We start from the raw sequence: 25,026 nt of genomic DNA, 5'->3' as shown, positions 1-25,026 counted from the left end.
CGCTTATATATTCACAGCGGCGCTCTAACAATCACAAGAGCTTACGGGTGTTTTTCTCCAAATACATTGGCAAAGCTCGCGCTCCTGGGCTTCCTGTTATCCCACTTTGAAGCCCTAATCCGCCTGGCTGAAAAATGTATGAATTGCTTCGCTTTAGTCGACAATGCTTGCATTTCATTCCTTATTGTATCCTGTTCTTCAAGTTTTGCATGGAGATGTGGTTAGATCAACACGCCATGCGCTGTTTAACTTCACTGAAGACTGACATGGACGCGAGAAGAAAAAAAAAACAAAAAAAACAAAGACAGATTGTTTCCCAGCTATTCTAAGCTATGAAATCGCTTTAGACCTCGTCTGAGCTATACTAATGCATGCATAAGAGAAAGGGCAGAGGTGAGAGAGAGAGAGAGATGAACGGAGAGAGGAGGGAAGGCAGGGAGGGTTACTAGTACCGGGCTAACCTCCCTGCCTTTCCCATTCGTCAATTTCTTTCCCTCCCTCTCTCTCAGGGCTGTCTAGGGAAGAGGTTCTTGAATCATTCATCGTCACGCTACACCGGCGGAGCGCTTCTATTTCAGCGTGCACGCTCTGTCGTATATACGCTCCTCGTGGCGCGGCCGCCGAAAGCGTCAAGTTCTTTTCGGTTAAACGCCCAGGCTTTTGGACGCGCACGGGCGTGCGAGCATTCGCGAAAAGACGCGGCGGAGTCTGACGAAACCGTATTTTCCGCGCGCCGAGCACCAGCCGTCTCCGCTGTTTCTTATTTTGTTCTTGATTAAAGCGCCTGAGCACACTACGCGCGTCACCTCGTACTCCAGCATCCTCGCGGCTTCACCCATATGCCGCTATACGAGTGCACTATGGAAGCGTCGACAAGCTCCGAGAGTGTTTTACGTTGCATGCGATGAAAAGCTGCAGCCGCACAAATTAAGCGCACTCGGTGGCGTAGGCGAAGCCGAGCTTCTTCGCTTGGGAGAGCTTATATTTAGGGAGAAGATGCGGGTTGAATGAAAAGGGACGGGTAAGGGAGGATGGTAGGTTAGAATAGGGGCGAACGGGGTGGGAGGGGTTCTGGTTTTAATTAGCTCGCAAGCATAATCGTAGCATCGCCTGAGAGTTTCTGCCTTTCAGTTTCTCGCGATCACTCTCTTACGTCTAAAGTACCGAAGAAGAAGAAGAGAAATGAAAGGTCTTGGCAAAGCGTGAAGCTTGGAAAAAAAGTTTCAGAAGTCCTTCGACGGGGAAAGCGTGTTTTCGCGTCCTTCTTCCATAATTGAAAGCGTCGCGTTGTTGTTCAAGCTTGGCGTGGAATATTTGGTTCTATATGTTTGAAAGAAACTGCCGAACGTAATTGGGAAGGTTAACGAAACGCAGGCTTCGTATAACTTTGCGTGCTCTGAAGCCAGGTGAATAAATTGCGTTAGCGGCACTCAAGCATTCTGGAGGTCTTCATTCAGTGTATACAGAGTGCGCAGTTTACATAATAAAAGAATAAAGAAGTGAAGTCTTCAAGGTTTCTCTTTTGTGAAGTTATCGGGGGTAAACTTTTACGTGATTAGCACGGAAGCCTTAAAGAAATTGGGAATCTCAACAGGCAATCAGGACTGAGTTCGTGGATAGGTCTATACAGAGAGAGGAAGTTAGTTTAATAATGCACAAATCTTGAATATAACCTAGTCTATACGACCACAAAGACAGTCAACTACAGAACTACCCGTAAGCGGCGACGTTAAACTTCTGCTTTTCGGAACCCGTAAAAATACTGAGGAGACTTCACCGCTAATCAATGTTTTTAGGCAAAACGTGCGTTTTCTATTCTGCTATTCATATATAAAGGCAACTTGTCGTAGCTCATTGCACAAACAAAGACTTATCACACGAGTTCACTGACGTTTCCTTGTCGCTTTGTTCTTTTTTAAGTAATTGCACAATAGCAATCAGCTACCATGCTATCTGCTGGTGAAATAAATATTAGTGGACTCTTTCTGACCGTGTTTCTGCCTGTTCCCCCTTAAATAGAGCGTATGCTGAAGAAGGGCAAATAAAAGCGCTTGAAGAATCCTTCTCAGTAGCGAACGTGGTTGTGATGCGTTGCGATCAATTTGCATCTAATTACCCGTCACCTCGACGTTGTTGCGCTCCGGTATCGTCACAATCCGTTAAGTGTGCTGATCGTCCGCGTCACAAAAACATTTGCTTTCAATGACACAGTGCGTTCGCGGCGCGCTGCTTGCCTTAGGATGTAACGGACATGTTTGTCAATTATCATCCTGCCATCAGGGACCGTTTACCAGGTCGGTCGGTTCGGATTAGCCTCGAAGGGAAGGCTGGACACCCATGGATGCGACAGGTATACAGTAATAAAGGTTGAAGTTTGAAGTTTAGTGTCTTCGCAGAAAGAGGAGCAGTAGCTAAAGGCCATGTTGCCTGACAGAGGCTCTTACTGCTATTCTCATTCGGCGTGCGTGTACATGATTTTCAATGTAAATAAAACAATAAAGCAGCCGAACGATTCGCATTGCATGTACATAATTTTCACTACAAATAAAGCAATACATGTAGAACAGCGCAGAAACACTTCATGAATATATACCTCTATGCATAATATTGTTATGCGCTTTCAAATCGTAGCACAAACCGAAGAAAAGAGAAACATGTGTGTACGGTGTACGTATCTTAAACATGCGTATACGTTGCACGCACCTCACCGTGTGGCGCAGCGAAAACACCCAGGAACACTTAGGAAGAGTACAGGATAACGCCAATCCGACTCTCAACAAGTAGTGAAAATGGCTTATAGTGGAGCAATGCATTATTCTCAAAGGATAAAGAAACGCGGAAGAAGGAACGGTTGCCGACGTGTAAAGCATTCGATGTATACGTCAACACTATGGGCCTTATTTATGCGTAGTGCTACATCGAATTTCGTCACAGCCATATTGTCGATTCTTTCTATATCGCAGGAAAATTTTAGTCTTAGACACGTTATCCCCAAATACCCCAAATGACTCCATAGCGCTGGAAATAGAGGACGTGAGAGAAGACAGGACGTGCACTAGCATCGCTCTCACGTGCTGTCTTTCCAGCGCTATGGCGTCATTTATAGCGAAGAACAAACTAGTTCAAAGATCTGTACTCAGTTATGCATTATCATGCTCCATTATTATGTTGTAATAGTTCATCTATTCCACGTGTGCTACACGCAGGAATATGGCCACCTGTACCCGCTTGGCATATGCATATGTTAACTTCGACGTGAAATGCCGTGAATATTCGTATAACGACGTCGTCAGCTTTGATGTTCAAAATTTACCATTGCTGCGTAACCATGCTTTGTACCAGTGTTTCCTTTCACGTTCTCAGGTATACCTATAAGATTTCGTGAGCAATGCGCTGTTCGTCAAAGGGCATTTATGAAGGTCATGCCATCATCTGTCAATAATGCCACCATGGTGCTGCTCGCGAAGGCCCTTAAGCAACACGCTCGGATTGCATGCATTGGTGTTATCACTGTGAAGCAAATGAATATGTGGGAGCAAGGCATTTAGAATAATAATAATAATAATAATAATAATAATAATAATAATAATAATAATAATAATAATAATAATAATAATAATAATAATAATAATAATAATAATAAATGTGTCTGCCGCGGCCGGGATAGAACCCGCAACTTTTGGGTCAGCAGCGAGGTGGATGGCATTTAGAAGTTTGAGCAATATAGAATAATTGTGAAAGTGAATTACTCGCTATTTAAAATGTACACTTTGATAAAACGTACACCTTGTGAAGCTAGTCCGGCTCAGTGGGGTCAAATCTCGCACTTCTGTGATTCGTAAATTTGCTAAAAGTGAGCAATAAGGGCGAATCTCCTGCAGTGTTCATGCCACCTATGATTAACTTTATAGGGAAGCAGGTTAGAGAGAGTTCCATAAATATTTTCGCCCGGAGTGAAGGTCTCCATGCAAGGCACAACCGATACTAAATGTATATTCATCAGAACGTGCGTGACATTTCCAAGTTTTCTTTGACACTTGGCAATAAGCAGTTATAAATAAAACTTACCTTGCGTATACTTCAGTCAAATAGGCTGTAATTTACATGCGTCTTTGCTTTTGAACAGTAATCCGCGATTTATTTTCACACGTATCATTATCCCGGCTACATGTTGCAAGTCAGCAAGTGATTTGTGAGTCTGGGATGGTGAAGGCGGACACGTAGTTGTGTTGTAACGTAGCTGCATTATGGCTGTCATCGAGAACCGCCAGTCACGACCACTCTGGAAAGCAGTAACTTTGGGGCTCCTTATGTATTACCAATCGTGTACACACTTTTCTGTAAACTAACGTCGTTGTTGAATGAACTTGAAACTTGAAACTTGATAATAGCCACTGCTTTTGCGTTATGGTGTTGCCGTTGTGCCGTTTCACTACTTCCAAGCGGCGTACGAGTTCGCTTTCGCACCATCGCTGTCTCTGAATTTTGCTGAAACCCCCGATGAATTTCTGTGAAGGAGCTTTACAAATCTTTCAAATATCTATAGGCACATCCGCGCGCAAGGAGGTGCAGTGGCGTAACTGCAATACGTTATTTTCTTGTTATAAGAGTACGAAAGAGAACATATAGCACGAAATCGCACATTCTCATTAAATGTGGTCGTCATCCTTGAAAAATAATTTATTGGCGTTTCATGAAAGGAAGAAAGCTGGCGGTGGAGCGGGGGAGGCTAATAACGCCGTGCATGACAGTTTTTTGTCCCGTTCAGTAGGAAAAGCTGGCATAAAAGGCGTAGCCTTGAGTGTCAGTGTCATGGTCATATGTTTAAAGTAACGAGGGGAACCTATTTGTAACGTAACTTGGCTAACGATCGAATGTGTCTTTACGACGTTCACGCAACTGCTAAAATGTTAACGTCTCACTTCCGTACGAATAAGAAGGCAGTAAGGCAGTCCTTCGACAAATATCATTACGCTACTATTCTGTTGCCATATTTTTTTTTTGCTCTTCTAACGTTTTGCTGCTGTTAGCGATAGACAAGGCGACAGAACGCGTTGCCACCTCAGCAATCGCAATAATTTTTCCTTCCCGACAGTTCCACGCTGCTGGAACAAAAGGAGGAGGAGGAAGAAGAAGAAGAAGTGGACAAAAAAAGAAAAAAAAACACACAAAAAAACAGGCAGTTTTTAGCTTCGCGGGAAACAGCTTGGCAATGCGGAACTGTCGATAGGAATGGCTATCGGAGCGCAACGAATGGCTTCCGTAATAAACGACCGGCTGTGGTGACATTCCCGTAACTTGGTGCGGAACGCAGTTTTAAAGCCCTCCCCTGCCTGCCTGCCTTCCTGCCGCCGGCCCGCTCTCCCAAATTAATGGTTCCCACGAGAATAATTACAAAGCGCGGCCTCCGAGATAAACGACGAGAAGCGGCATGGCACTCTTGCTCGTTAGTAAGTTAGGAGGTATCGTGTTTCTTTGCCCCCAAAGCGCCGAAATCTGCGTTTTCGCCAGAGCTTCTCATCTTTTGTTAACATTAAGAGGGAACGGAGAGCAGCGGGTACTCGTCCGTGCAGAAATTATATTGGTTCTCCGCAGAGGAGCAATAAATGTAATAAACGATGTAGATTTTCCGTAATATAACATGTTTTCCTTCCGTTCCCGACCGCGGTAACACTGTTTCTGTTTCTCAATCCGTACATGTGTTAAGATGGTCATTCGCTCGGCATGCGGTTGTTTTAATCATGATCCAATCTTCCGTCTCTTTACATTTGCTTTTAGCAGCCGTGTTTCCTTCGTTTCACGCGTTTCGATCGGAACAGAGCGGCTTCGTGCATTATGATTTGTTGCGAGAATGCGATATCCATATCTCTTCACGCACGTGCGAACGGAATAGAAAGTGTTGTGGCGCTGACAAGCAGCTCGATTTGGCGATGGTGAAATATTTATTCGCTGCATGCAATGTGTGCAAGCTAATTTTCCGCACTTTTTGCTGAAGTTCTAGTTGTACCCATGCTCGCAGCCTTCTTCTTCAACTTATATTTAACTCTGGTATATAATTATTTTCCTTCAACCCACTTTCAAATAGAATGTAGGCTTCGTACTTTGTAGTAATAAAACTAAATTAAGAAATGCCTATCAGCCAACATTCGCCAGATTCTCCAATGGAGTCATACATTTTTCGTATTTTCGGTGTAGCATCCGCAAAACGCTACCTCTATGCCTACATTATGGTTTTTAAAACGTGTTAATAATAATTTGTGTAGTTTTACTTGCCAAAATAACGATATGAATATCAGGCACGCCGTAGTCGAGGGCTCCGTAAATATCGGTCATCTGGTGTTCTTAAGCGTGCACCGACATCGCACAGTACACGGGCCTGTATGATTTCGCCTCCACCGTAATGCGACCTCCGCGGCTGGGATCGACCCCACGACCTTCGAATCAGCAGCCGAACACCGTAACAGCGGCGTACTTTAATACGTTTTAAGCTACGCGCGATGTTTGTGGTAATGAAGTTACGACGATCAAAGGAGCCACTGAAGTCACTGGCACGTTGATTTCGTTTGCCTTCATTCAGTTCAATTCAAACCAGTGTCTTTATTTTTTTGACAAGTCAAGAAGGAGGCGAAGACTAAAGGCTAGCTTATGTGCTTGACAAAGGTCCCCGCCCCAACATACACTTCAGTCAACGATGAACTTTCGTCTTTAGAGCATATTTCTTTTATACATTATTCATTTTACGCAGCAGCATAACCAAGACATGATAAACACTTCTTTAAACTCCATATATCCAATATGCACGTACACAATTTACACAATTTATACGTATTTATATGGCACTCACTCCATATCTGCTCATAGAGCACCCAAATACATATGCACAATGCTCTGTGGTCTTTAAGCTCAAACCACGTTTGTAGCTAGGTGGGGGGGGGGGGGGGGCAATTAAGGGACCGGGCCTCCCTCTTCCCCTCCTCCATAGTTTCGTCGAAGGGGATTGTTTTACTGAAACGAAATGATGAAAATAAGTTTCTTTTCTAAAATAGACGAGGCCTCCCCCCCTCCCCCCCCCAGAAGAAATTCCTGGCTGCGGGCCTGGCTCAGACTATACACACACATTGACCACACACATTTTTATACCACTTATACCGCACAAGACTGCCGCTCTGCTCTTTGACGTTATGTGTGTGTCTCTTTCCTTACTGTTCTTTCACACACGCCTATCCGTTTCCTCTGTGCAGGGTAGCATGCCGGTTATGCTAAACTGCTTAGGATCCCTGCATTTCATCTCTCTCCTGTTTTCTTTCCTTTATACCACTTAGAACAAACCCCTAAGTAAACATAAGCAAAAGCAAATGCAAGTTCAGTGAAGTGCTTCGAGTAACTTACGTCTGACGAGCAGCTCGGTGTCAGTGCGGTCTTCGCCTACGCTGTTGTTGGCCAGGCAGGTGTAACGACCCTGGTCCGATTCCCTGACAGCGCGTAGGAGCAATGCGCCCGGAAGATGCAGCGAGCCCGACCGCACGGGGCTCAACGTGCCACGCGTTGAGCGCCGGAACCAGCGGGTGGTGGGCGCCGGGTGACCGCGTGCCAGGCACGGCATCTCGGCGTCCTCGCCCAGCGCGGCCTCCACCGACGCCTGGCCTTTCACGATACGCGGTGCCAGCTTTCCGTTGGGCTCTGCAATCACCACATTACGGGTAGGCGGCAATCGTCAGATCGTTTCATCTGTGGCATGGAGGCAGCCAGATGCTATTTACAGGTTAACTTTCGCAGAAAACCAACACTGCATTATAGTCAATTTTGCCGTCACTAAAGCCGCAGTGTCAGCGAGGACGGTGCCCACAAATCAGAATAAGCATGTTTTCTCTAAATCTGGTTTGTAGCAAAACTAATAATAATAATAATTGTTGGGGTTTAACGTCCCGAAACCACGATATCATTATGACAGACACCGTTGTGGACAGCTCCGGAAATTTTGACCTCCTGAGTTTCTTGAACGACCACCTAAACACAAATAATGTAGCAAGAGTAACAGTTTGTATATGTACGTATGTGGACGGACATGCTGCCGAACCAGGGTTAAGTCTTCTCAAACAACCGCACGTGCGGAACAGCCTAACGACTTCCGTGGGCAGTTTACGCGGAGTAGTGTGTCGATTAAGGTAGCGGTATCTGCATTAGAAAAATCGAAATGCTCTGATCGCGGCTCTAGGTCGTTCCTTCAGGTCAAACAGTGGAGTTTACAACAATAACAAAAACGACGAAGACGACGAACACAATAATAATATCAGGGGTCTTACGTGCCAAAACCTCGACATGATATGAGGCACGCTGTAGCGGAGGGCTCCAGAAATTTCCACGACCTGGAGTTCCTTAACGTGCACCTAAATAAAAGTACACGGGCCTCAAGCAGTTCGTGTCCTTCGCAATGCGACTACCGCGGCGGGGATCAAACCCGCGTTCTTCCGGGCAGCAGCCGAGCACCGTAACCATTGTACTACTATGGCGGCAGTCATTGGAGCATAGGGCACACTACATTAGACATGTGAAGAGATTCAATAGTACGTGATTACCGAAATATAGAAAAAAAAAAACAGGCAAGATTGCCATTGTCCTTGCCCCGTTTCAAAGGGGAATAAATTGGAAATCATCAAGAGTATCGTAATGAAATGGAGGTCGAGTTTTGAGTCAAGTTTTTTTTTTTTAAATTACAGGGGTGAAAAACATTCAACCGTGTCTGAGTCAAGTCTGTATTGTTTCGATCAGTTCGCCTGAGTTGTTCACTTATTTACATACTTTGTACGGTTATAGACGATTCCCCATTATTGACGTGGCAGTACGCAAGCAAGCCCCGAAGACAGTTGCAACGATTTATGAGAGGTGATTTGCATCTAGAGCGCGCATTTTATCGATTAGCTTCGCATATTCGACTACGGACAGAAGATTTACTCTTGACCGGTCGCGCCGCAATACTTCGGTGCTTCGCCGCTCCGTTCTGTTTGACCACGCGAACACATACAAAGAGAGTACACAAACAACGCGCCACTAATGATGGGGGACAATTGCACCGTGGCCTGCAAAGCGCGCTTCAATATCATCTTCTGCTCCTGCGAGATGCGGCCGCCGTCCAGAGCGTACCATGCGGGCCGCAGCAAGGCCGCTGCACACCAAATCATTGCAGTCCACGGCCTAATAAAACAGGGAGATCGTTACGACAGCGCACCATCGGTTTCACATAAAAAACAACGACAAAAAAACAAAAAAGACAACGCCTCCCTTCGTCATGACTGCGCAGTGCGCATCGCACTTCATGTGCTCTTTTATATATGGCTCTCGACTGAAGGCAAAGTTCTTGAGTGGACTTCATACTGCTTGGGTTATCTTATTACAGCGAACCTGTGTACGGCTCGGTTCTGAAGAATCGCGTACGTGGACAAAAGACCGGTAGAAGAACTATTTTCGGTGCCCCTCGCCACCGCCGATGCTTCTCTCGCAAGTTTCGCTGTGTGCGACGTGGCGTAGAGCAGCCGTGGAATAACTCGATTCCGTCGAGGTAGTTATAAAAGGCTTTTATTTGCACTGACTGATGCCATGAAGACCCTGCTAGCAGGCTGACGTCCCCGTTTCTCTGTTTGCGCTTGTTGGCGCTTCTTTTTTCTTTTCTGTGGGTCCTCTGGCGCTCGCGATGGAAATAACATCGTGATACTCGGCGGCGGAACTTCCCAGCAGTCGTTGCGCCCCCTTGTCTCGTGACGTAGAGATCGCGCTAGAACTGTTATCAGCGGTTTCATTTTGAATTCGCTATGGGACGGACGTGTGTCGTTAGCTTGGAGGAAGAATAGCGGGCATTCAAGGATAGCCAGTGCGCACAGAATCGTGAATTGGCGCGATAATATGACGTGAAGCCACTGCCGCAGAACGTGCAGCCGCAGCCGCTGGCTTCGCTGGTTTTTGTCTTCGCAGTAGTGGAAGTGCCCTGAATGTCTTTTTTTTTTTCATGATTTCAAAGCTGTTTGTCAGTGTTTTAAAGTATTGCAAGAAAAAATATGGTTGTTGCCTTAGTGCCTAATTTTGTCGTCTTGCTAAGATATTTTTGCGCCCGCACATTTGCCGCTAACTCTCTTTATAACGTGACTGTTACCCAGTGCAATACACAGTTCTTTAGGTATTTTTGTTATCACGAAACGCTGAGCTTTTGCTACGCCAATATAACCGCATGCTTTTATTATTTATATTTTCCCACACATTTATCATTTTTCCAAATCCTCTTTCCACAACGGAGTAACAGTTAAACTAGGTGATTGTATCAGACTCCCCTACCTAAGGTTTCTTTTTTTTTTCTGTTTCCTTCGTGTCTTGTACAAACTGTCTTCAGTGCGATGTGTTCACGCTGTATTATTATTTTTTTATTTTATTTTATTTTATTTATTTATTCAAGTACCCTAAGGGCCCGCTAGGGGCATTACATAGGGGGGGGGGGACATAAACAGAACACAATTTTGACAGATAATGAATAATTGCAGGTTAATATAATGCTATAGTACAGAAATTCGTAGAACGTAGTAACAAGGCAAGCAATACAGCAAGAGTAAACATCAGATAAAGCATAATTATTAATGAAAGTCACAGGGTTCTAAATAGGTTAGCAATGCTGAATTAAACAAAGAAGGTTCAGCTATTGTAGTAATCCTGGAAGGTAATTCATTCCATTCCTTTATCAATAAAGTTAAAGGCGAATTTTTGAATTTTTCCGTACGGGCGAAGATAGGGTTGACTTTGAAAGCATGATCGGTGTGATTAGAAGTGTGAGGTGGCGGTAAAATATGCGTCCGGGCAAATGATGTGTTAGAGTGATAAAGGGTATGGAAAAATGATAATCTGGAAAATTGCCTGCGCACAGCAAGCGGCGGCATATTCAGCTCTGCTTTCAAAGATGAAACGCTTTGAAATCGTGAGTATGATGACAAGATGAATCGAGCTGCTTTATTCTGGACGGCTTCCATTAGATTAGTAAGGGTGATCTGGCGGGGATGCCAAATGATTGACGCGTATTCCAGTGAAGGGCACACAAGGAAATTATATGTTGAAGCCTGGTGTCCCTGTCGGCTAGATATAAACGCCGCTTCAGAAAAACAAGTTTCTTCTGCGCTTTACAAGTAATGTGTTCTATGTGGTCAGTTCATGTTAGTCTTGAATTGATAAGGACGCCGAGATATTTAACCGCTGTAACTGAGTCTACAATTTTATCGTTTATCACATAAGTATTACAATGTGACTTCAAGACAGAATTGAACGTCAAGTGTTTAGTCTTTTCTAGATTATTTGCATTTGCCACATGCTGCACCATTGTATTAGCTTATGAAGGTCAGATTGTAGAGCTATGACGTCGTTAGGACCAGCTATTTCTCTGTATATAACGCAGTCGTCTGCGAAAAGGCGAATTGTTGAATTAATATTTGATGCTATGTCATTAATATATATTAAAAATAAAAGCGGTCCTACTACTGTACGTTGAGGGACACCAGACTTGACAAGTGTTGGTCTGGATATATAATCATTTAGTTTAACCACCTGAGAACGATTCTTTAGAAATTCCTCAAGCCATCGTGTTCTTTCGTAGTGAAGTTCGAGATTACGTAATTTTAGTGTTAGTCATTTAGTTACGCGGTCGAAGGCCTTTGAAAAGTCAATAAAGATTCCGTCAACAAAATGGGACAAGTGCAGTGAGGTGTGAATGTCAGTTACCAACTCATAAAGCTGTGTTTGGTTTCGGACGGAAACCATGCTGAGGCTGCAGTAGGTCTAACAGTGTCCTTCACCGAGGTTTCGTTTTCTTTATTAAAGGTGGCACAAGATTACACCAAAGTAAATTGCGTTTCGACACGCTTGCGGCACTAGTATCGATAACTGCTTGTGGACGACAGTTGACGGCGCGGCGCATTCTATTATGTCGGCAGGAGTTTCATTGTTCTCTTTAGCGCTCCCAAACACCAGTGATTGCTCGTAATTTCGAAAGAAATGTGTTCAAATTGCAATGACCTGCTAGTAAGCGCAAAAGAAAATAAAGAAAGAAAGGTTACTGGCATACAAAACATATGTGTTTTGAATTTCCGCAAAGCTAATATAAAGTTTGCGCAACAACTTTATAAAGTTAAAGGTCTCAATTTTCTTTAACTTTTTTGTTGCTGTTGATAAACAGCGTTTCCTCTCTCCTCTTTCCATTACCCTTTCCCAATTCACGAGCACAGGGTAGCCAACCGGACACTTTTCTGGCTAACCTCCTTGCCTTCTTCCTTCCTGCTTCCTTGTTCCTTCATTACGTTCTCCTAAACAAAAATTTGTTTACGCAGATTGGCCATACCCTGAAGATCGTCAGTATGTGTATGAAGGGCTACTGGCAGCGAACCCCATTTGTTTTTTGAGACGAGAGATCTTGATAGGAGAGAGGAGAGAGAACCATTAACAAAATGTGCTATTACTGATACAACCATGTGTTTTTCTGAGATCCGCAATGTTTCACTTTGTGTTCAATATGTTTCAGTGGGTAAAATTATGTTATTTGTGGTGATGTTCTTGTTTTGTTTTTCTTAAATTGTTACAAAAAATGTTCTGATACATGCTTTTTGCATTATATATCGTGTTTTCTGTACAGTTTTTTTTGTAATTATTAGCCATGTGACTATGTCTATGTCTGCGTGATGCTATTTATGTTGCCTTTGCAGCGAAGAGTTCTGTATGCCCATTCCTGCTTAAGGCCTGGTAAACAGGTCAGCAGTACGAAATAAATACATAAATAATGACGTGCGCAAATTTAATGCACTTTTGTCCTTATTACTCGCCTAATCATTTCATATTCATCACAAGATGTTATGTCCGAAAAGAAATTAGAATTGCGTGTTACGACCAACAGTCGTGCCTTGAAATAACGGCCGATACAAGGTTAGGCTTCGCATTCGCCTCCTCCGAACGAAAGCCATCGTGAAGGCGCTAACTAGTACTGAACATACTAGCTGAAGTAATCAGAATATTAGGAGCGGCTTAATTTACTATGGAGCATACACAAAGCATGCAGCATGCAAAAGAAGTAATTAAGCGAGAAAACTGCACTCGGGAAAAAGCCTTCTCTCCCTCGCTTCCGCTATATCACGTTCATTTAGCGCATGAGTTCCTTACTCCGAAACGGTCACTTAATATTCCTCAGACGTGCAACTTTTGCTAATTTGCCGGCGTCTAGCGCGTTTTGCATGCAGCGTGGCTCGCTGTTCTCTGAAGACCCTTAAAAACCACGTCGCTGAGCAATATTTATGATGTTCCATCGGTAATCCTAACACCGTCCTCTTAACATTCAGAGCTTCATCATTATTCAGGCACCGCTCGTCTAATGTCGCGTATATTATGACATGCAGATAACCGGATCGCTTCCACTTGGTAACCCAGAATCGCCCTAGCTTTCCCTCGAAGGCGAACGAAGCCCTTTGTGAACAGTCGTTCCAGAACATGTAATTATTAGATATGTTCGCTGAGCACAAATTAGCGTGCTCTTCAAGGATAGGACCGCAGCTGTAAGACCCGTTACTGCACGACGGAATTATCAAGAATAAGGATTTATCAGGAATTATCAGAAGGAGCGCTTATATTTGCATCGGAGTTTCTTACCACGAAGAAAGGGCTGTTTCCGGTTCATTATAATTCTTAAGTGCCGGCGCAGTTCTTGCTTCAATAAAAAAAAAAGTAATAAATGTTTGAAAAATATTGTTTCTTCGACGCTCTCGAAACGGCAACAAAAACGCGAAGTGTAACACAGTGCAACTAATGTGGCCGTCTTTTTTCCAAATGTATGTGTGGTACTATAAACTGAAAGGCGAATATTTTAAGACGTATGTGTTTAGACTCTAAAGATGTTACTTACACGGACGAAAAATGTTCTGTGTGAAGTTTGCAAATAATATATTGGTAGTTCAAACGAATTAAAATAACATTTATTTTTCGTCCTATTGTTACAGTGTTTGATCAATTAATTAATTAATTAATTAATTAATTAATTAATTAATTAATATTAATTATTGATTACTCCTACATATTTTGCCTGTTTAATCAAACAGACAAATAAGCAGCGAGTAAAAGCGTGCTATTCGGCAGCTCGACGCTCGGGCGTCCCATTACAATTGTTCTTGGCATATACACCTGGCATTCACAAAGGGGCTCTGTAATTATGAACCGCAAGTAGGAGATATTCTTGGCAGTTCTGACGGGCTTATTGTGTTGTTAGGACATAATCAACACCTTTGTGTGAAAATGTAAAAATGGGAAACATCGTGTGTTTTGCAACCCGTGTTGCAAAACGGCAGTGCTGACAGGCATGAAATATTTCGCACACAGTTGTAGGCCTTGCGCTCGCGTGCTTGTGATCCGTCTTGCACAAAGTAATGCATCCTACTAACGCAAATTTCAGTCCTGGAAAAAAAAAGATTAAGGCAGCTTCGCATTAGTGGTGCCAAGCCTGAAGGAAGTGCGGAGCTGGGCAGCCTTCTTTGTTTCTCTCTCTTTCTTCCTCTGTCTCTTTTTTTATCTCATCTCCCAGTATTTCTGTCTTTTTTGTCACCGTCTATTTCTTTCTTTCTCTCTCTATGTATGTTTCTGCATTTCTCGCTCTTTCTTTCTCTTCTTGAACTTCCCTACTTCTCTCTCTCTATCTCTCTCTCTCTCTCTCTCTCTCTCTCTCTCTCTCTCTCTATATATATATATATATATATATATATATATATATATATATATATATATATATATATATATATATATATATATATATATATATATATTTCTCGCTTCTTCTTTCGTTCTATATGTTTTTCTGTCTTACTTTCTCATTCCGTGTTTCTTCCCTTTATTTATCTAGATATATTACTCTCATTCTATACTATGTTTTACTCTATCCCCTCCTCCATTCTCTCCTCCTCACCCTCAAATCTCTCATCATCATCCTCACTTCCCTTCCCCGCCACCTGGCTATACTACACTATAGAAGGCTATGCTATGTTCTGATAGTGTGCCTGGATAGCCATCTTCTTTTTCTTCTCAGTCGATGTATTGATCCTGCCCCGCTGCTCTTCGGAAGCCTTCTGCACCTAACGCGCTTTTGCACTGCCTCCACGATCGGAGGGACCTCGCCTGGTTTTGCATTGCCTCCGTGATCGGACTACCTTTGACCGAGCCACCATGACATCTGATGACGGCAACATGTGACGTTACGTCACGTGACTCACAAATTTGGCATCTGTGATGTCATCATTCCGTCATATGGTGACTTCATCACGCGATGATGCTTTTTTGCATCACTTCTCCCCGACGCCGCGGGACGCCGACGCCATCGACGGTCAAATTTCGCGTTCGATGAGGCATTTAAGGCTTTCGCCTTAATAAACCGTTCTTTCGTGTTACCTTTGCCTCACTATGTAGTTGCACTACAGGGTGTTTCAGCTAAAAAGCACCAAGTCTTAAAAAATTAAGCATAGGCGGTACGCGTCTACAATTAGTGCAGTATTGTTCTGAGCCATATAGAGCACGTCAGAATATTTTTTCCAATCCGCCAAGCTTGACAATTAACAATGATTGCTTAATGAACTTTTTAAATAGTAACTCTAGAGAAAACTTTTCCATACAAAAGTTGTAGCGCTTGTTCAGAAACATCGAATTTTTCAATCTGTGTTAAGATAACTCCCTTGCCTAAATTTTTTCCGGTCTTTCTTTCAAGCGCGCGAATTTTAAAAAATACCACGTGACTGCCGCCAAACGCGCGGCGCTTTTAGTGCGCTCAAATGTAAGTTGAACGAATTATCAAAGGCTGCTTCGCGCACGTAGATCGATGGAACAGGCTATCGGTGACTGCGATGGACGTTAAGCGACAAAGTGAGGATACCGTTTCAATAACAAAAAAATTTCTTCAACGACAAAGCGGATAGCCATGCAAATGCTGCATAAGACCGTAGGCAGCATTTGATGCAGCGTAGGCATTTTTTCTTTTCTTTTCGCACCAATGAAGAAACGCATTGGAAGGGGCGAGGGTGACAGCGTGATGAAGGATCGAGATAAAAGATGCACTCACATGTGACGGCTGCTCTTTCGTAGATCTTTTTTTTTAGATGGTACGCCTCTATCATAATTTAGCGTCCATAGCAGTCACCGGTAGCCTGTTCAATCGAACTTCGTGCGCGGAGCAGCCTTTGATAATTCGTTCAACTTACATTTGAGGGCACTGAAAGCGCCGCGCTTTTGGCGGCAGTCACGTGGTATTTTTTAAAATTCGCGCGCTTGAAAGAAAGGCCGGAAAATATTTAGGCAGGGGAGTTATCTTAACGCAGATTGAAAAATTCGAAGTTTCTGAACAAGCGCTACAACTTTTGTATTGAAAAATTTTCTCTAGAGTTACTATTTAAAAAGTTCATTAAGCAATTTTTGTTAATTGCCGAGCTTGGCGGATTCGAAAAAATATTCTGACGTGCTCTATATGGCTCAGAACAATATTGAGCTAATTGGAGACGCGTAGCGCCTATGCCTAATTTTTAATACTTGGTTTTTTTAATACTTTTAATACTTTTTTTTACTTTTAATACTTTTTAATATATTTTTAATACTTTTTAGCTGAAACACCCTGTATAATCGCGACGCCACGGAGCAAGACAGACAGACTCGCTAGACGCTCTATCAAGCTCTAGTGTGCTTGGCCAGGCGCATTTACTCGTGAACGCGCCTGATTAGACTTTCTTTCATGAAAACGCAAAAAAAAAGCTTCGGAAATAGTGTTACGACACTTGCATCAGAGCATCTTAGTGAGGGAAATAAATAAAAGGACGATGAAGCGTTGTACGCGTTAGAAAATACAAAATAAAGAAAACACGCATTGAAAGCTCTTCGCAGTATCTCGTGGGATAGACTCAGACAAAAGCGTACCAGGGACGTCGTTTCATATTAGGTGCAGACGAGTGAGCTTTTCTCGACACAAGAAAAGCCCACAGCTCGAATTATCTGTACGAGACTCGCTCAGGGGAGTCTTTCTAAATATGGCGCAAGCGGAGCACCGTCGCTATAATTTGCGTCCGCAGCCGCCATACTATATAGTCTCGCAGACAGCCTCTTAAGCACATACAATTGCATTACGGCGGTTTGCTAAATCAGCTGAAAACCCGCGGTGTCGAGAGATTGTTTCACAAGCTCTTGCGAAACCCGCGGGCTAACCACCTAGAAATGAACGCGGTTTTGTCAAGCCTTATAATATATCGAGCTTAAAAGTCGAACTATCACTAACGTTCAAAAAAAGAAAAATACGCAGAGCTGCTCCAGCATGTACTTCGCTCTGCATAATTTTCGCGAACGACACGGGCTAATAAGTGCATGTTTAATGAATATTTTTATTGACTTCTTTATCGCCCCAAAATTGCATGTCTCCATATCAGATACTTTAACCTTGGAAGGCAACTCCATTACGTGACTACTTCCGGAGTTCCAATGTCCTATTCATCATCAATCTTGCTGCTAAATATACTCTGCTTTCGTAATCTGTGACGGGAATGTCGAGGAAACGAGCAATTCCCGTCACTGCGGAGCGCTTATGTGCTGAGGAAATAACGCAACGTACGCTTCTTTTTTTTTTTAGACGAAAAGCAGAAGCGCAGCGGTTATGTTTCAGCGAGTTCCAAGATTTGTGTGCTGCCCAAATTATGCGCATATCATGGGATGTTCGTCATTGTGTCATGACCCTCGCATCTAAATGCGCCCTAGCGTACGGGGAGCCAAATATAATTAGGAATATTTCACAAACCAGACGCTATTGAAGTATTTAACAAATCTAACTTGTATGCCAGGAACATCTCAGTTTATTTCTTTAAATATACGGACGTACAGTGGCTCTCAATGTGAGCTGCAGCACGGTGGCCATGGCTGAAGGGGCCCCACGCCTACACTGTAACACCGGCAAAAGTGAAATTAGTTTTAGAAGTACCAGTGGTCGAAATAATGCTTACGTCACTAACTGATTTCTATGTCGGCGCCACCGTTCAGTGTTGGCTGCGCTTTGACCGTGGGCAGCATGTTGCAACTCATATTGGGCAGGACTGCCCATTGTCTTACGAGAGTAAAGAGAGTAGGACGACCAGCTTAATTGTTTCACGCTCTGTTTTCCTTTCTTTTCTCTATTCGTCCTTGTAGTATGAGTAATATGTAGAGACAGGCTTTATTGTTGCTGTTTTTTTAACAGCAAAGCTGCTTAGCAAGTCGTTCCTTGTGAGTCGATCGCAGAAAACTATCATCATCTTTCTGAATGACATAATGCAGCGCTAAAAACACACACACCACAAAGTAAGGAACACAAACCGACGAGACAGGCGCTCATGAAATCATTAAATCATTGAATCATTAAATCATTAAATCTTGGCACACAAGACCAGGTCTTACAATGCGCCGAAAGGTGCGCAGTGAAATCCTTCTTTAGATTGTTTGCGTGTTCCCTCATGCGGTCATTAACACATCTGCCCGTTTGTCCCACATAGGACTTCCCACAAGTTAGTGGTACTTCATACACCAAACCCGTCGCACACCGAGTATATGGGGTGGCATGCTTGACTTGGCAGCCCGTCTTTGAGGCGCCCATGATGCGGGGGCACAATTGCGCCTGTCCCATCGGTTTGTGTTCCTTACTTTGTGGTGCGTGTGTTTTTAGCGCTGCATTATGTCATTCAGCAAGCACCAACTCGCCCAACACGTTCTTCTGCAGTATCATCATCTTAACGGGTACGTGCTACTGTGTGGCTACCAGAGAATGAGTACAGTGAGAGAGAGAGAAAGAAAGAAAGAAAGAAAGAAAGAAAGAGAGAGAGAGAGAGAGAGAGAAACAAACAGAGAGACGGAAAGAAAGATATAAAGAAAGAGAAAAAATCTTACCGAAACAAAAGTCTTCACGAGGCGGGATTCGAACCCGCGTACCCTCGATCAGAAGGCGAGTGCTAAACACTCGGCTATCCTGACACGCTAGCAGACCATAGCATAGTCTTGTACAGTATAGTGTAGCAAGGGGGTGGGAAAGGGAAGTGAGCATGAGAAGGAGGGAAAGGAGCATAGATTTTCCTAAAATCAACTAGAGGGGACTGTGGCGCTGCGATCGTTCAACCACCATGGGAGCGATACACGGAGTACACGGAATGGCCTAGTCGTCGTACATGCGGGCTTCAAAACGCACTTGCGGCTTTGTGTATTGCTGTGTTCTGGTTTTCTCTCGGATAAAAGAATGAATCGTTGCGAACTTCGTGACCAGATAGATTTGAATTGGTGAGCCTAAAAAAGATAAAGTGGTGAAGTGGAACTGCTGACTTTTGCTGAACTTCATCTTGCTACAAAGCGGATCCAGGCGACGCGTAGCCAAACGGATCCGAAAGAACGAAGTTTAGACAAATCTGTGTACTATACCCATCATTCCCATGCTGGCTGAAGCGCCATGCGTTGCAGCCCCCATAGACACTAGCGCCAGAGTTCCCTCTAGTAAGTACTGCAGGAAACTCTATGGAAAGGAGGATGGTAGAGAGAGAGAGAGAGTAAGGCGTAGCACAGAAAGAAGGAGACATAGAGAAACAGAGAGAAAGAAATGTTGAAAGAGAGAACATCAACGAAAGAGAGAGAAAGAAGTAGAGAGAAAAAAAATATAGAAACAGAAAGTAAGCTTCGCGTCGTACAGCGACCACATACCGCACCACCTGGCCAAGCCGCGCATGAGCAGTAGCTAAGCCACGCCCACCGACGGAGACATCGCGCGTAACCTCCGCTCTATAGTGCATAGCCATGGCTGCGTACTCCCGAGGAGGAAGCCGCGCATCTCGAAGCTAGACGTGTCGTTCGACGGGGAGTACGAGCGGTGACGTGTCCGTGCTTCGCTGTGCCAAGCTTTTGCGAGACTTTGTGCAAACTGCTCGCAATCTTTCTTTCTTTTTTTCAGATAACCCTGGTTTCTGCGTGAGAACTATCCATGTCGTCAGACATAATGCGCCGCTGTGCACTCCGTAATACACAAAGCGCTTCACAGATGTTGGCTGATTCGACTGCTTCACGCTTAGCACTGCCGCCTTCTGTTTAATGAAAGAACAGCAAAGCTTGTCTTCAAGTGTGTTAATTTTTCTTTTTTTCTACTTTGTTGACCATATATTTGACAGCAACGTCGGCTACAGGCGTGATTTAATAGGCTCAAAAGTAGTAATCATCAAGAAAAGGCAATTAGGTCAAGTCCAACACGCACGCAAAAAAAAAAAAAAGAAAAGCTTTTTGTCATGCAAGTGTTTACATGTCACGCACATTCAAGAGGCGCTGTTGTCGCTGCTTTCTTTTTTTTTTTTTTTGGAAGGATGTTCTTATATTTTTAAAGTGAAATGTAGCAAGGCTTCAATCACACTGTGCATGTTCAGTGAGTCTAAAGTAAGCAAAGGTTCGAGTATTTTAAGAAGGAAATAAACAAAGATTGGTTTTCACTGATAAAAGCTGCACTTAGCGCACGTTCAATTACACAGCCATGAAATGTCCGAAGGGCCACTTAGGCCTTTACGAAGTGTCGCGGAAAGAGCTTGGGAGCGTAGGGAATTCGATACAGCGTTGTACCGAGGTCTGCTCTGGCGAAAATTGTTTCGCGGAGGGGAGGCTGCCTCATCAATGTTAGTGAATTTTCCCGTTCGCCGCTTAATCACATTACGCACTCCTTTGGCTGCATCCATAGCCGCTGTAGACACTCAGTTACTCGTTAAAATAGCAACATTAATTAAGGACAAGGCGCCATTGTCGAGCTATTTTGTTGGCAATGCACGCGTTGCGGCGCATATTAGACGTACGGTCATTTCCCCTACTGACCCCAAAATGAAGATTGCTTTATGCCATGTTATATTCTGAACTTATCGCCTTCGTTCTCGCTGTAACATTTTGCAGAATGCCGATGGTTCGTCGAATGAACGATGTTAGCCCAGTGCCTCCCTGGCCTCTGTGTACAATAAACGTATTCGGTTTGCATAGCTTTTTGCTGGCGATGTAGACAGCCTCTGTTAAATCAAGGAACCGCTTCGTATAGCAATAAAATAATGTTCACTGATGTATACGACCTTACCCCTTGTGAAGACATTGTTGCGTAGGATTACAATAGATGCATTCCATTGCAACAACATTACACCATAATATTGCGTATTTGACCAAGCAACTCCATAAAGTAGCTCGCCCAGCCACCTTTTTTTTCAAATATTTTCTTTAAATTGTAAGATATACACATCTATGGCAGCCTTACAGCTTTGAGCTCTTCCTTCAGGTATTTAATGGTGCCGTGAACACGCGCAGGGGCGTAGCCAGAAATTTTTTTCGGGGGGGGGGGGGGGGAGGTTCAACCATACTTTATGTATGTTTGTGCGTGTGTTTGTATGTGTTCGTGTATATATAGGCAAGCAAAATCGAAAAATTTCGGGGGGAGGGTTGAACCCCCGACACCCCCCCCCCCCTGGCTACGCCCCTGAACACGCGGATCGCCCCAGAAATCAACACCTATCGTGGTAAAAAAAAAATCCGGCAGATTACACGCACTGCAGGAATCGGTGTCTTGCGAAGCAGTCAGCAAGGAGCCGGCTGTGGCCCATTGTTTGACTTTGAGTCAAGTGTTGTTACGAGGCAAGATATACTACTAAGCATCATCAGCGCTGTTTAGATTATTAAATTTGCAAGAGTTTGTCTTATCCTAACACCAGAACGTCGTTAACACGCATTCTTACAGTACCACACATATTGCTGCTTTCATCAGCGTTTTTAAGTCTAGGTACCACCGCCGACGCACAAGATCTGTAGTGGCCCATCTTGAAAGAATACATATGCTTGAAAGTTTTCAAAACGGCCCTTTTAAGGCAAGCATAGCGCATTGAGAACAATTTTTACCATAAATGGGCCCTTGTGATGAGTCGTAATGTCCTGAACAGTACTATTTGCTGCTTCTTTTCTCTTTTATTCCGTTGGAGGGGGGGGGGGGGGGCATTTGTCAATCAAGACTTATTGTTGATGTATTAGTGACAAGATATAAGAGTATGAAAAAGAGCTGGCACGAAATCGGAAGGGAAGTAAGTCACCAGTTTACAGCGTCTAACCTTTTTCGTTCATGCAGTGTATTTCTTGTGCTTTAAAATCTTGTCAGAGTGGACATTTTGTAACGGTGGATGTAATAAAACATAACGGTGACTTGAAGAGTGCACAGACTATTTGAACCGTTTAGCGATAAGAATGCAGAGGCGTTTGAGAGTCTGAATAAACAAAAGAAAAGTAATGACACGGGAAGTAACACAAGAAAGAATAAGGGCAATTGGAACAGACGTGGAGACATGGCCTCGTTTGCTCCTTATTTTCAGTCGAAGCGCTCTTCCATCAAACTCGCCAGTCACGACATATTGTGCCCTGTAATTTTAGGAGAACAGCCTTTAATTTCACTAACGCGAGGCTTCGAGCAAGAGGTCCCGTTCCAGGAACGCAGCGAGGCGCATTACCACGCCGTATCGCTCGGCCATTTCTTCTTCTCACTTTTGACGCTTTGCAGCGCTATACGGTTCCAGCAGAGCCTCGTGTGCCGTCTCGTCCCGTGACGAAGAAGCGTGGCTGAACGCTGTCTAGTTCCCTTTACTCGGGCGTCCAAGGAGTCAGTGATTTCCGAACGGACGGAAGAGTTTTTCCGCTCCGCCGGTTTCCTGGTGACAGCCGCTTAGACGGGCACCACAGGGCATTCCTCTCTCCCCAAAGCATCCCCGACTCCGCCCGCCTTCTTGTTCGTAACGTCCTCAGAAGCGCTGCCTTCCTCTCCGCTACAGTCACAAAAGTGAGAAAGGTTAGGAGGCAGCGTCCGCGTGACGGCATGCGCGTGCTTTTGTTGAGTTCCGGGCATTTCCTGCTGCCGTTCCACCTCAGCGCGCGCCTCATCCCCCGCTCGTCCTCTCTGCGTCACCTGCCAACAAGACTCTCAAGAAGGGACAGCCGCCGGGGCCCGAGAGATAGATCTGAACTCCTCCCCCTCTGTCGACGCCGAGGCCGTTTATCGCGTTCCTTTTGGCAGCTGTCTCTACTCATCGCTATGCCGGCGTCCCCCTGTTCTTCTATGCTGCAGAATGACACCCACTTGCGACGACGCGCAGCCTCGACGACTCTGTATATGACGGGTCTGAACAGGATCTGGCACCGTACAAGAGGGAGGCTGCGAGTGAGAGTGCAGGCTAGGCCCCGAGTCAGCCTTGTTCGGCGGAAGCGATGGAAGTTCGCGCGAGGAGTCTTACTCTGCGCTTGTTACGTGTGCGTGCGTTTGTGTCGAAATTAATGCAACGTGCTTAGAAAACGGGTAGGAGGAGGCTCTCAGACGAGATACGTTTCAGACGCTAGGAATGGCAAGGGGTGAGCCTCTATAGAAGTCGCTACTGTTGCGAAAGAAGCCTTCTGCTCGAAAGTTTGGGTCTTCGTTGAGATAGGAGCTATGACAAGTGAAAATAAGCGATACACACCAACGGGAACGATATACGCGGCGCATAGAATATAATTTGTTTGTCCTTTCCGAACAATTCTCAGGTTGTGTAGGCCACAAGATAAAACACACGCACATACACACACAGGCACGCACGCACGCACACACACACGCACGAACGCGCGCACACACACACAGGGAGAGAGAGGACAATTGCGCTTAGAGACAAACAAATAACGGAAGGCTTATTTTATTTGAAAACCAACATCCTAAACCAGCCAACAGTTGAGGCATATACTTGAGCCCATAGGTAACGTACTTAATCATAAAGCGTAAGCCTATTCAAGCAACAGGAGACATGTCTAGTTTAGTTGTGGTTGTGACTTTTTCCTATATATAACCTCATAAAAAATATTTCCCTCACTTGTGATAACGTCAGTATACGTTACATGTGCTCTGAATGAAATGTTCACAATGTTCATCGTGGCATGACCTTCCGCACCGTGGTACGCACACTTGACGCGATTCATCGGCCGGGTGTATCAACAAAGATTGACCGCGTTTGTACCCGCAATTACATCTATTTGTAACGAATAGTGTCTTGCTTGAAAATAACGTGTACTACTGAGAATAACTCAGTAGTCCAAGTTCAAGTATCTTGCTTGAACTTGGACTCTTTCAAGTATCTTGCTTGAAAAAAACTTGGCATGGCTGACATCCCAATACGCTGTCCTTCGTCTAATAATCTTGCACAGAACGCGTATTAAACACGACGTCATGTGAACCATCCGATTCCAGCAAAGCCACGAAGAATGATCCCACAGGATCAAGATGCGTGCCACCTTCCTCAAGATGCGTGCCCTATGGCACTTTGAAAGCTTCCGTATAGCATGTTTTCGTCGAATGTCCGTAGTTCTACCGAATTCAGGGAACCCCCCTCCCTTCCATGACCACTTCGACGTCTTAGAGAAGCATAACTTATCTGTATTTATAGGAACAACGTCGCCCTTTTTTCCTGAACAACCATCATTCATAGATGGTCTAGGAACTAGAGTAGGGGTAAGTAAAACCGAAACGACAGAAAAACACTTATATGTAATAAAGCTTGGCCTGCACAAGATGTTAATAGGTTGCATAGACTATTAAGGCTTACGTTGTATACATAAGGCTTAGTTCTCCTAGGATACTAGTGAAAAAATATTGGATGGGCAGCCGTGACATCACCAGAAGGGAAGTTAGATCTTTAAAAGCAAGCTGGGTGATAAACACTCGGTAGGCTAAAGAAAGATAGAAGAGAAAAGGATGCGGCCAGGATCTCCTCACCCGTGACGAAAAGGCTGCCGGCGCTGACGCTGGGCCGGATGTCCCCCGTCAGTCGGTGTCGGACGTGACAGCGGTAACGATGTCTTGCGTCAGAGACGTCGGTCGCCCCGAACACGCACAGGTCGCCGTCTGAAGTCACCCGGTACTTGGGGCCGAGTTCGGTCGCTAATAGAAAGAAGCAGAGAAAGATAGAGAGAAGGATAAGG

The 25,026-nt window shown here is 44.3% G+C and overlaps 1 protein-coding gene across 1 annotated transcript in view; it reads right to left on the bottom strand.

Moving 5' to 3' along the window:
• The window catches only part of LOC119381770 (Down syndrome cell adhesion molecule-like protein 1), a 156,760-nt gene that overhangs the window by 111,237 nt on the left and 20,497 nt on the right, over positions 1 to 25,026 (bottom strand). Inside the window, exons 3-4 of the mRNA XM_037649535.1 lie at positions 24,821 to 24,985; positions 7,390 to 7,680 (exon numbers count right to left, since the gene is read on the bottom strand). Coding sequence (XP_037505463.1) covers positions 7,390 to 7,680; positions 24,821 to 24,985 — 456 coding nt within the window. The remainder of the gene's footprint in view (positions 1 to 7,389; positions 7,681 to 24,820; positions 24,986 to 25,026) is intronic.

Source organism: Rhipicephalus sanguineus, chromosome 2 (assembly GCF_013339695.2).
Source record: "Rhipicephalus sanguineus isolate Rsan-2018 chromosome 2, BIME_Rsan_1.4, whole genome shotgun sequence".
NCBI classification, from domain to species: Eukaryota; Metazoa; Arthropoda; class Arachnida; order Ixodida; family Ixodidae; genus Rhipicephalus; species Rhipicephalus sanguineus.
This window is presented reverse-complemented; position numbering and strand designations above follow the sequence as displayed.